Source organism: Procambarus clarkii, chromosome 1, assembly GCF_040958095.1.
Source record: "Procambarus clarkii isolate CNS0578487 chromosome 1, FALCON_Pclarkii_2.0, whole genome shotgun sequence".
Taxonomy (NCBI): domain Eukaryota; kingdom Metazoa; phylum Arthropoda; class Malacostraca; order Decapoda; family Cambaridae; genus Procambarus; species Procambarus clarkii.
This window is the reverse complement of record NC_091150.1, coordinates 46,407,650-46,421,137: the sequence shown is the minus strand read 5'-3', so window position 1 is coordinate 46,421,137 and position 13,488 is coordinate 46,407,650. Positions and strand designations below refer to the sequence as shown.

Here is a 13,488-nt window from a genome sequence, read left to right as displayed (position 1 = left end):
TCAAGGTGCCACTGTGTGTGTGTGTGTGTGTGTGTGTGTGTATATATATATATATATTTATTTTAGTATATTTTGGTAGCAGTCTTTCCTGTAGACATATATTATTAAATATGACTGAAAAGGTAAGATTAATAATTATAACACAAATTTTCTCAATATTTCTTATGGTTCTTTTCACTGTTGATGGTAATTGAAAAATCAATTCTCCAAAATTCATTTTTATTTCTAGTCTGACGCGACACTTGAACGCGTTTCGTAATAACTTATTACATTTTGAAAGACTTTAGTTTATACACACACAACTATAACCTGCAAACACTAAACAGAGTTTAAACAGCTTTGATTTTATACCTGCATTTGGGTGAGGTGATATGTTACAACAGTTTTGGATGAGGTGAAAACAAACTTTCAACACAAGACAGAACACGAAACAATGGGTATAATATTTTGTAAGTTAAAGGAAAGAATGGAAGTAACTGCAAAGGGCTTATTGGCCCATATTTCTTGATGCTTCTATATTGGTGCGGTCTTGAAGTGGGTGAAGTACCCACTTAAATGGGTACGAATGAAACCTTACCACTGACTTTCTTGGGACCCATAATGAGATATATAATAACAACTTTTATGTTCAAATGGCCAAATATTCAACGAAACATTGTAAATCCTGGTGAAGAATTCAGGGAGGATAGTCACTGGGCGCGAGGCACTAGTAAACTGAGAGGCGATCGCCGTGCCACCACTAGGTCGGCCCGTACGCGTATCAACACCCTTGTATCCCGATACAAATTTTCCAAGTAACTTATTAAAAAATTTCCAATTTTTCCTGCTCGTAACCAGGGATGCTCGTAATCCGAGGTATCACTGTAACAATTTACTAAAAAAAAAAAAAAGAGACCGCAAACTTGCTTATGGAAAACTAACACCTTGAAAGAACCTTAGGTCGTCTATTCCTTCAAATGTCCACTTGGGGACTGTCAGCCCCAGCATTCTCAATATCTAGACAAGACAACGTCTCTAGGCGATTAACAATGTACAATCAACAGGGCTCTATCAAGGAATGTGTAATCTTCACTCACAAGCAGATCATCGCCAGAGACATCTTGACAAGCAACACTGAAATAATCGATAGATATAACGACAGCAGGAGACTGGACATCAGCAAGGCACTACATATTTAGAAGTCTAGATCAGCAATCAACAACCAGTTACCACATGATTACATTCTACCTACTTCAAGACCCAGAGCCAATGCAGACACAGCATCCAATGACCCTACTAATACCCCCTGATACATTTATTCATTGATACCCCTTGATCCATTTATTCACTGATAAATTTAATTACCCCTTTTTATGGCATTCATACACCACTTCACCCAAAAAGTATATAATCTGATGTTAAACATGGTAAAATTGTCTTTGACAGTGTAAGGTGTACCTTGCAAAACACATCCCTAGGCGTCTATTTTATTATTTTACGCTTCAATATATAGGCAAGACAACAATGTCTCTCTAGGCAATTAACAATGCACAAACAACAGGGCTCTATCAAGGAACATGTAATTATCTACATAATAATGTAAAAATGAACTTTAGAGTTAATTTTTCTACTTCCCTCGACAGTGAAGATAAAACGTAAGAAATATTGAGAAGATTTGTATTAGAATCAATAATCTTACCCTTTCGGTTATATTCAACTGAAAAAATATATATATATATAAATTGAGGGTACCACCGCTGGTGCAATTGTAGTGACCCATAATCTCAGAGAAGAAAATAGAGAGTATTCAGAGACCTTGTGAATTCTCACTTAACACTTTAATATTTTCTTCTCCTACCACCCCAGTTTTTTTGTATATATATGCATATATATTTGTTTTACTTAAACTGTTACAAAAAAAGGAGTTATATACACAAGGTACAAAAATATCATAAGTTGTTGAGTTCCTCCAGCTCCTCAGATGGCCGGCAGGAACCCTGAATCCAGTGTGCATTTTCCCTCTGTATCGCTATGCTGAGGTGCTGGAAAAGGAAGCTGGTAGCTCTGGGGTCTCTTGTTTCTCATAATCAACTAGTGTACAGATTCTGGAGAATATTGGGCTCTATCAAATCTACATTTGAAACTGTTTGGAGTCTGCCTCCACCACATCACTGCCTTTTGCATTCCATTTGTTAACCACTGATACTGAAAAAAAATTCTTTCTGATGTCTCTGTGGCTCATTTGGGTACTAGTTTTCCACCTGTAATTACCTAAGTGTAATTTAGGTAATTACACTTAATTACACATAATTAAATTACACTAAGTGTAATTTAGGTAATTACCTGTGTTCCCTTGTTCATGTTCCACCCATGCTAAATAGCTTGTCTCTGTCCACCCTGTCAATTTCCCCTGAGAATTTTGTGTGTATACACATACATACACTACAGTACCTTGAAAATTTAAATTAGTGTGGCTGAGACTTGAACCTCCACTCACTTGATGCAAAGCATTGTAGTACAGTACAACTGAACTACCAAGCCACAAAATTAAAGAACAGCAATATTTAGTTGTAGCAATGCTCTTGCCCCTTACATGCTGTATATTAATGCTTTTTTCTAAGAAAATTCCAAATGCGAGTGGCTAGATCAACTATGGAGGGAATGCTTGAAGGCAATGAATTGAATACAGAACCACATCGAGCAGTACTTACCTCTCTCAAGCCTCAAGGTCGCAACAATCGTGTTGGCTATGAACGTGTGGGATCATCTGTGCTTGGGCCTGCAGGACGTATTTCCCAAGATCAGCCAATAAAGAATGCCGGAGGTCCTGCATTTTCAATATTCCAAGTAAGAAGTGGTTTTCTAGGTCAACATTTTTTATAGTTTTGGAAGTGTGTTTACTCCTTACACCACTTCATTCATATCCTGTGATATGATGGTCCGAGGATACTGTACTGCTTTATCCTTTTACATATCATCTGTGTGACTTGGGACATGGAGATTTCCAGGTATTATTTACTATTTGTTAATGAAAACATAAGGGTGGTGCCTTTTCATTATTATTGATTTATTAACGAATCTTTTGTCTAGAGCAAGGCATGAGTCATTAAGTAATTGCGCAACAAATTACAATTATTATATATTTTCCAGTAGTTATTTAGGCAAGGCTAGTGTCCTCTGACATAGGCCTAAGGGCCATACGAAGTTTGTTCATGATGTTACTTCCCGTTACACTTGAATCTCGTAATATATAGGCTTGTTTTTAATCTATAAGTATCCACTCAATTTAACGACCTATATGGGGCTGTACCCAGGTTGTTAAATCCGGAGGCTTTAAAATGTTGGTAGCTCTTGCCATATTATGAGAGCAACAGGCTGGATGGATGGCTGGTAGGTGAATGAGTGATTGGCAAGTGGGCTGGATGGATAACTTGCTGGCTGGTAGGTGGGTGGGTGAATAGGCAAGTGGGCTAGATAAGTGGATGGATAACTGGCTGGCTGGCTGGTGGGTAGGCAGTTGAATTGGTGGCTGACTGGCAGGTGGGTGGAGGGATTGGTGGCTGACTGGCAGATGGGTGGAGGGATTGGTGGCTGACTGGCAGATGGGTGGAGGGAATGGTGGCTGACTGGCATGTGGGTGGAGGGATTGGTGGCTGACTGGAAGGTGAGTGGAGGGATTGGTTGGTAGGTAAATGAATGGATGGAATGGTGGCTGACTGGCAAGCAGGGTGGGAAGGTGGATGGGCAGGCAGAGTAAGTGGATGGATGGATTGTGGCTGACTGGTGAACAGGCAAGGTGGGTAGGTGGATGGATGGATTGGAGGCTGACAGGTGGACTATCACAGACTGGCTTTTAGGTGACACTGGATCCATCCCTCGGCTCCCTCATACCTGCTACATCCTAACCCTCCTTTCCCCCCCCCCCCATTCCCCACACCAGACCCTCCCAGATATATTCCTCACCCCTCCATCCATGTCTATGGTCCGTCTGTACGGGATTAATATTGTATGGTTTCGATTCTTGGCTACCTTCCTACCACCTGGTGGCCTGGGAGGCAGATGACCTGAATGCCCTACATCATACTCATATTGTTTACAAACTGTGACTGGTTGCTACCAGTGCAGGTTTGGGCTGGTCCCAAACCTACACACAGAAATAACATCACATGAGACCAGGAGGCATGGCAGGATGTGCAGAATACCCCCGTTGAAAAGCAGAGGTGCAACAGGTACTCTGAGAGAGAACTATCAACATCAGAGGCCCGAGACTGTTCAATACGCTTCCACTACACATAAGGGACATAACTAGCTGACCCCTGTGTTCAAGACAGAACTCGATAAGCACCACCAGAGGATACCTGATCAACCAGACTGTGATTCATATGTCAGGCTGCAAGCAGCTGCATCCAACAGCCTGGTTGACCAGTTCAGCAACCTGGAGGCCTGGTCGACGACCGGGCCGCACGGGATGCTAAGCCCCGAAAACACCTCAAGGTAACCACAAGGTACCACAACTGTGAATGCCTAACTGCCTTTGACTGGTTATGACTGTGACTTGTGATTGTGAATTCCTTGCTGACTGACTTGACCATGGTTGCCTCTTACTGGTTGAGACTAACTGTGACTGGCTCTGACTGGATGCTGCATAACAGGTGAAGTGAAACCTGTGAAGGAAAATTGTAACTGCTGGCCTAGCGAGGGCAAGATTGTTACAACAAACTCGGTACCGTACTCTGGATTTAACGGCCAATGACTGTAAATAAGATGCTAATTAACGATCTAAAATTTTGTCGTTAGAACCGACAGAACGGTAAATCAGAGGTCCTTAATTTGAGTGGATACTGTATTGTGCTAATTGATTTTTATTGTAGCTGTTCCTAATCTCACGTGCGTTATATTGGTAAAGTGTCTCTTTCTTGTAGGATTCAAACACATCTACTGGCCATCATCATGATAGCAGAATTGATGACAAAGGTGGTGTACTTCCTATAGAAGCCACAATAAACCAAGAAAATGTAAAAAAACCTGGTTTATGGACTAAAAACAAAGTTCAACAGAAAGCTATTAAAGTTGTACCTGTGGAAGACCTCAATAAATACAACAAACCTGCATTCTCTCGTAAGATAATTTTGTTTAAATTATAGGGATGTATTAATTTTTAATTTGTACTTAAACAGATGAAATAAAAATGATGGATATTACATTACATTCACATGCTTGCACATGTATATAAATTCCCAATCCTACAGTTATTGCATTCCTGAATAGTTCATTTTGTTGCATTTAACTCTATCAAGTTTTTATTATTTTACTATTTTTTTGGGGTGGGGGGCATACTTCACTGCCAACATTTTATATTAAAGTATGTGTGTCATATTTTCTAGTCCTTAGGATGTTCTGTTCTATTATACACCCTCAGAATTTGCTGGGAGATAGAGAAGGCAGTTTTAAGTAAAAATCAGTCAGATATCACCAACATGAAATTAATTTATCTAATTTTTTTCAGTTCATAAGGATGAAACTGCATTGCAGTATGTAGTAGCTACACCAGCAAAACTCCCACAAACAAGCAATGTTTTATCAATTCGCAACAATGAATTTAAAGACTGGAATGTTGCATTGTTCATTCCAGAGCCATTTGACCCAAATGTGCAACCACAATATTGTAAACACAAGGTAGGAAGAAGTAAACATGCCCTCAATGTTATTTTTTACAGATAACATTCATTTGGTAGCACTAGTCCATTTTGCTACATGATATAAGGAAGGGGGAAAGGAATGGTTCTCACACTTTTGATCTCGAGTTGAATATAATGCCCTCATGTCGACTGAACTTTGTGTGCTGAGAATGTGCAACAGAGATTCTGCAGAAAAGAGATGGTTGGGTGTCCTGTGTGTATCTGGACCTAAAAATGGCTTTTGACAAGAGTCCCACACGAGGTTGTTTTGGAAACTGAATCATGCTGTAAGTGTGATGGGGGACAGGGAGACTGCTGACATGGATGAAAAATTTTCTGACAAATATGAATGGTAATTTTGAGGCATTGTATCTAACTGGAGGAGTTACTATTGGAGTACCATAGGGCTCAGTTCATGCACCAGTAATGTTCATCTACTAGGGAAGAAGGGAGATATAGACGATTGTCATGCCCTTTAAACTTTAAATTGACCATGATAAAATAAGTACTTGGAGTATCATTTGGCAAATGGAATTCAATGTGAATAAATGCCATATTATGGAATGTGGAATAGGAGAAAATGGTTTCAACACAGCCTACAAATTATGTAGAAAGGCATTAAAGAACTTGAGCAAAGAAAGAGATCTAGGAGTGGTTCTGAATAGTAGAATGTCACCAGTGGAACACTTAAAGGATATTGTATGAGGAGCATCTTTTGCAGGTTCCCACTTTGGAATTGCTTTTCATTACATGGATGGTAAAATAATAAAGAAACTGTTCATGACTTGTAAGACCAAAATGGAATATGCAGCAGTTGTATGGTGCCCATATCTCAAAAAGAACATCAGTGAACTGGAAAAGGTGCAAAGGTATGTTACAAAATGACTTCCAAAACTGAAAAATGAGAGTTATGAAGAGAGGCTAGAGGCATTAAATATGGCTAAGATAGAAGAAAAAGAGGCAATATGATCACCACTCATAAAATAATAACTGGAATTGGTCAAATTGACAAAGGAATTCCTGAAACTGGCAACCTCAAGAACAAGTCATAGATTCAAACTAGGGAAATAAAGGTACTGAAAAAATATTAGAAAGTTTTCTATTGCAAACAATGGTAGATGGAACAAGTTAAGGGAGAAAGTAGTGGAGACCAAAACTGTCAGTACAGTAGTTTTAAAGTATTATATGACAGTGCTGGGAAGACGGGAGACCACTAGTGTACCTCTCATCCTGTAACTACACATAAGTAATTACAAACACAAAAAAGGCAAGCTGGGAGCAGCATCCAGGTTCATCAATGGGAAGGTTTTGCTCTCTCCTGTCCAGGACTTTGGTTTGTTGACATTAGGAGCTGGAGCTCCTGGTGATGCTGCCATCTTGCAGTGAATTACTGTGACTAGTGATTTCGATCTAACTGCTGAGTGGATAATTTGCAGAGTTACTGGGTGCTTAGTTTCCCTTTTCTCTGTGAACCTTACAGTTGTCTGTTTCACTTCTCAAACTTTCTGGATGTTTCCTTCATGAGGGAGTAATTACCTTAGTGTAGTTACAGGATGAGAGCTACGCTCATGGTGTCCCGGCTTCCCAACACTGTCATATAACGCTTTGAAACTACTGATGGTCTTGGCCTCCACCACTTTCTCACCTAATTTGTTCCAACCGTCTACCAATCTGTTTGTGAAAGTGAATTTTATATTTTTTCGGCATCTGTGTTTAGCTAGTTTAAATCTATGACCTCTTGTTCTTGAAGTTCCCGGTCTCAGGAAATCTTCCCTATCAATTTTATCAATTCCTGTTACTATTTTGTACGTAGTGATCATATCACCTTTTTTTCTTGTCTTCTAGTTTTGGCATATTTAATGCCTCTTAACGTCTCCTCATAGCTCTTGCCCTTCAGTTCTGGGAGTCACTTAGTAGCGTGTCTTTGCACCTTTTCCAGTTTGTTGATGTGCTTCTTAAGATATGGGCACCACACAACCGCTGCATATTCTAGCTTTGGCCTAACAAAACTTGTGAACAATTTCTTTAGTATATCGCCATCCATGTATTTAAAAGCAATTCTGAAGTTAGTAAGCGTGGCACAGGCTCCTCGCACAATGTTCTTTATGTGGTCCTAAGGTGATAGTTTTCTATCTAGAACCACCCCTAGATCTCTTTCTTTATCAGAATTCTTTAAAGATTTCGCACATAATATATAGGTTGTGTGGGGTCTATGTTCTTGTATTCCACATTCCATAACATGGCATTTATTAACATTAAATTCTATTTGCCAAGTGGTGCTCCATATACTTATTTTGTCCAGATCATCTTGAAGGGCATGACAATCATCTAAGTTTCTTATCCTTCCTATTATCTTAGCATCATCAGCAAACATGTTTATATAATTTTGTATACAAACTGGTAGATCATTTATGTACACAATAAACATCACTAGTGCAAGAACTGAACCCTGTGGTACCCCACTTGTGACATTTCTCCAGTCCGATACATTGCCTCTGATTTCTGCCCTCATTTTACTATGTCAGGAAATTTTTCATCCATGTTAGAAGCTTACCTGTCAACCCTCCAATATTTTCCAGTTTCCAGAACAACCTCTTATGTGGAACTCGGTCGAAAGCCTTTTTTTTTTTTTTAGGTCCAGATAGATGCAGTCAACCCAACCATCTCTTTCCTGTAATATCTCTGTGGCTCGATCATAGAAACTGAGTAAATTCGATACACAGGATCTTCCAGATCGAAAACCATACTGTCTGTCTGATATTATATCATTTCTCTCCAGGTAATCTACCCATTTAGTTTTGATTAGTTTTTCCAATACTTTCACTATTACACTTGTCAGTGATATACATCTATAATTGAGGGGGTCTTCCCTGCTGCCACTTTTGTAGATTGGAACTATGTTAGCCTGTTTCCACACGTCTGCTACGATTCCTGTACACAGGGATGACTGAAAGATCAGGTGAAGTGTAATGCTGAGCTCAGATGCACATTCTCTCAGGACCCCTGGTGAAACTCCTTGTGGGCCAACTGCTTTATTCTTACTTAGCTCCTTTAGCATATTTTTCACTTCATCTCTAGACACCTCTATACGCTCTATGTTCTGTGGAATTCTTATCGTCTGGTTCTCTGAAGATCTCATTTTGTACAAACACACTTTGGAACTTTTCGTTTAATGTTTCACACATTTCCTTTTCATTTTCCGTGTATCTGTCCCCCATTTTTAACCTCTGAAAACAGTGTCCTCACTTCAACGAACTATATGGGGCGAAGCCGATTCGTTCCAGTGCGGAATTCGTTCCATCCGTCCGGCCCCAACAACCTTATTTTCTGTGTGGAGCCCCTACGGCTCCCTGGAGCTTATCGCTATTGTATGTTATATTAGACCGGGACAGTCGCTAAGGACTTCAGACCTACCAGGGACCAGCGCCAGAACCTGGCCCCTTCAGAGAGGTTTCAGGGAGCAATGGCCCTGGAAAACCCCTTTGTGGTTGGGGTTTTCCTTGTCTGCCATCGACCAGGGTTAGGCACCTAGAAAGGTAGGCATAACAAAACAAACCCCACATGGTAAAAAACTAAAACAAAAAAAACGAACAGAGAGGTAGAAACTCCCTGCAATCACTAGGAAACAAGCAAACATCACACTTTACTGCCGCACCGATCGTCCGCGTAGCCCTCCCCGCCCTGAGAGGGGGAGTGGGGAGCCCCGGGCCTACCGTGCCGGCTGCCAAGCTTCAGTTCGTAAGCTAGTGTCAACCGGGATAGACGCTTCTCTGGCCTCAGTTTCCTAGGCGGTGTTTGCCTTGTGTTGCGTTGTGCAGTGCCCAGGAGTACCTCATCAATGCTAGGGCTGCATGCGCTTAGTGGCTGACTTCCCTAAGCACCCTGTGAGTACTGCCCTTGCGTAACAGGGTTATCTTCCCTGGGGCGTTCGGGAACCATTCCCGGTTCTTGCTGCTCGGCATTTGCCTCGCCCTTGGGGCCAGCTGGGGCTGGGGGCCCTTGTTTGGCCCTGGTTAGGGATTGGTATTGTGTTGGTTAGGGCGTCAAGGTGTTGCACAGCCTGCCACCTAAGCGGCGACCGGTTCCTGTTGCCTCTGGAGACGGTGTACTTTTGCGGGGGTTTTCTTTTGTTTTTCTTTTCATGCCTAGTGGGGGTCTGTCTAGTGTGGCTATAGTTCCACTGGTAGTGTTTGGTGGCCCTTTGCTAGGCCCCCGTGATTGTACACGTCGCAGGGGTTTTCAGTGCTATCCTCTACCCTCTTATGTTTGGGTTTCTTAACCGGTTAGCAACACCTTGCCCGGGCTTCCCGTAGCAGTCAGCCTACGGGCCCTGGAAACCCCTGTTTAGGCTCGGGGGACCATTGAATGTGTCTTCCGGGTTCCAACCCGTCTTGTACGAGATCGTTGGTTGCTGTGCCCTTGTCTCCGGGTGACAGTCGCCACTTCTACCTCCGTCATGCTGCCTGTTGGGTCACTGACACCTTGACCCGGAGTCTTGCGAGAGATTCTCTGCTTGTTTTCTAGTACTCTCCTGATGTTATTTCTGTTCCGAGTACAGGCGGCATCCGTGTTGCAAGCTAGGTTAGGTTGCTGCAACATGCTAGGTTGGCTTCCCACTCGGATGCCCCGAGGACACCCTGTTTTGGTTAGGTGCTGTTCGCCCCTGTTCCTGGCTCCAGACCGTCTGCGGGTTTCGGGGTCGGGGCGGGGTTTAGTTTGGGCAGAGACTGGCAGTTTTCGGGGGCTGCCCCGTTCGGGTTAGGGGACAGAGGTTTTCGAGCCTGTTCCTCTTGCCAAGGCTTCTGGGTCTTACCAGCGGCCCTTTCTTGCTGCCTTTCCCATGGACTCTTGCTTTTCTTTAAGGGCAGAGGGCTTGGAAGACGGCTCTGCCCCGGGGCCTCTGTTGCTGGTTCCCGGGGCTGTGGGGGATGTCTGCTAGCAGTGCTGGGGCAGTTTGCCCCTGCCTGGGTTTTCTGCTTCTGGGCGAAGTTTTTCGTCCATCCAGTCTGCTTGCTTCCCACTTTTGCTGGCGTGTTTTCGTATCTTTTGCGTCGGTCACAGCCCTCTGTTGTGGTGGCCATTTTCTTCTGCCGGTTTCCCGGCGTTGCGGTTTGTTTACATGCGTCTGGGTGTGCGAGCGAGCTTCTTGGGTGAGTTTTCACCTCTTTTCAGGGGGTTTATTCTCCTGTTGTCGTTTCTTTGCTTTTCTGGTGTTTTCTGCCCGTTTCCTGTTCCTCTGGTAACGTTTGGGTGTTTATTTTACACCGGGTTTCCCTTTTTTCCTGTTTTGGGTTTGGGCTCAGTGTCCCTGGCCGTTATGCTTGCTCCCACACCTTGTCCCTCGGTTTTCGGTCTGTTATGACCGTTTCCCTGGGGGTTCTGTCTGGGGGCTGTGCTTTGCCTTTCTGTGCTGTTCTCCGCCGGCAAATGTGGTGGTTTGGGCTCCCCCTGGTTCGATTCTGGGTTCCTTTGGGTTTTTTGGTTTCGTTCCGTAAGTTCCTTCCTCTTGGGCCCCCTTTGTGGGTTCAGCGGGGCTTTGTTTCCTCGTGTGACCTGGTTCTGCCTTCTGGAGTTCCGGGGTCTTCCTGGCTTGCAGACTGATATTTGAGGTTTTGTTGTCGAGGTGGGCCTTTTGGTGCAGTTTTGTGCCTTCTTTGCCTGGCCGGCGTGGTGCTCTCTGCCCGCTGGTCGGCAAATTGTACTTTTCTTTTAAGATGTATGTGTGTACGCATGTACATGTGTACGCTGTGTGTGTGTGCACATGTGTATATACACGTGTGTGTAACATACCTTGTGTGTATGTGTATATACATAATGTGTATATGTGTGTGTACTTTTTTCTTTCGGAAGGGGTTCTGTTCCCTTCTCTGTTGACAGGGCGCTGGGGGAGCAGCTTGCTCTGTTGACTCTCACATGGTCCCACTGTTGGTGGGTGCTTTTGGTTGTCTTCCGGCCTCTGGTGGCGTCGGTGGACGGCTTCTTCCCCTTTGGGGGGGTTCAGAGCTGGCGGGGTGGGCTTCTTCCCCTGCGCTTCATCATGTCATCTTAGTGGGTGCGTTGGACATGGTTGATCTGCCCCATCCTTTTGGGGTTCCCGTCTGCTCTTTGCAGTCATGGGCCTTTCGCATCTGCGGTTCTTCTGGATTTCTTCAGTCTGCGCCCTGGATTCTATGCCCTCCTCGGAGGACTGTTGTCTCCTGTCCGGCTTCTGTTGGGGCCGGGTGCCTGGATGGTGGCCCTGGACCTCCAGGTCACTTCTTGGCACGTTCCTCTCCAGTTTTCTTGGACTGGCACAGTTGGTGGTGGGGCTTCAGGCTTGCTGCTTTTGTTGCTTTCCCTATTTTGTAATTGGCACTTGGTGTATTTTTTGCATCTTAGCATATCACCAGATCTTAGGGCCTTGTCTGAGTACTTGAGATTCCGTGTCTGGCCTACCTCGACGACTGGCTGGTGTAGACTCCCATTCAGTCCACTTGTCTGCTCGCCAAAGGGGGTGGTTCTTTCCAAATCACCGGGATTGGTTTCCTGGTGATCTGGAGGCCATTCCATCTGTTTCCGTCCTGGGTTCGGACCTGGGTCTTGTTTAGGGCTACTGGGCCACTCATTGTCTTTCCCTCCAGAAGTGTTGCTGCGGCTGTGGTCCCGCCTTCGGCTGTACATGAGGGGGTCCCGGCTTCGACGTGCTGCTCTGCCCGCAGGATCGGGTTTGGCTTCGGCGTCTGTTTGGTTCCTTCGGAGAGATCCCCTTCCGCCTCTTGCATTTGTTGGGTTCGTTCCTCCGGGATCTTGTGTTGGTGCTGCATCACCAGCTTCCTCTTTGGGGTTTTCGGGGTTCCGTGCCTTGGCACCTCCCCAAGCCTTCGCTCGATGTGTTCATGGACGGGTCATCTCTCGGCTGGGGCTTTGTGACCAGTGCTCCCCAGGTCGGCCGGGGATGGTGGAGTCTGTCCGTCCGTCGGGCTCACAGCACGGTTCAGGAGTTCGTGGCTGTCTGGTTTGCGCTTCGGAGGGTTTGAGTCACTCAGTGCTCTACCATTCAGCTCCGTCTAGACTGTTCTCTGGCGGTTTTTGCAGGAACCACAGGGTTTCTCTTAGGTGTTGTCCTTTGGGGTTGGTTCCGTAGTGGCTCGTTTGCTGGATTCTCGGGGTTTGGCTAACCGTGAGGTTCATGTCCGGGGTGTGACCTGCGTCCTGGCGGACAGCTGTCTCGGTTCATTCCTCTGTTCGCGGATTGGCTAATCGTCGCTGACTCGTTTTGTTGGCTCTGTTGGATGTATGGACTCCTGGCCATGGACGTCTTCGAGTCGGCGTGGTCTAGGCGTCGCCCATTTTATGTGGTGCCCATACCCACCTGCGAGGCATTCACGGTGGATGCTTTTCGGCAGGACTGGTCGAGGTGGGGGCACCTGTTCCTCTTCTCCCGGTCCAGCTGTTGCTTCGGGTTCTGGCTCGGTTGCAGCCTATTCCTACGAGAGCAGTCCTTATGGTTCCTTGTTGGCCGGCCCAGCCTTATTCTCAGACGCTGCTTGATAGGTGCCCGAACCCGGAGCGTTTTCCGCGGCTCCGCCTCTTTCGGCAGGTCAAATCGGTCCTGTACGTGACTGGTTCGGCCTTCTCCTCGGCTCCTCGTGTCTGGTATTTTGACGCGGGTATCACCATCTCTGGTGTTCAGGTGGCTTTGTTGACGGTGTCCCACCTGCGAGCTTCGTCTTGGCGACAGTATGACGTTTAATACGCTTTCTCGTGTTTTGTTTCACCTCCAGCCTGCTCATGCGTCGCCTGAGCCGTCCTGGTCCTTGATCAGGGTGTCTTCTTATCTTCTCAGTTTGTG

The 13,488-nt window shown here is 44.8% G+C and overlaps 1 protein-coding gene across 1 annotated transcript in view; it reads left to right on the top strand.

The window, feature by feature from the left end:
- LOC123774339 (Bub1-related kinase) overlaps positions 1–13,488 on the top strand; it is a 139,097-nt gene that overhangs the window by 18,137 nt on the left and 107,472 nt on the right. The window contains 3 exon segments of the mRNA XM_069322183.1: positions 2,601–2,826; positions 4,902–5,097; positions 5,486–5,655. Coding sequence (XP_069178284.1) covers positions 2,601–2,826; positions 4,902–5,097; positions 5,486–5,655 — 592 coding nt within the window.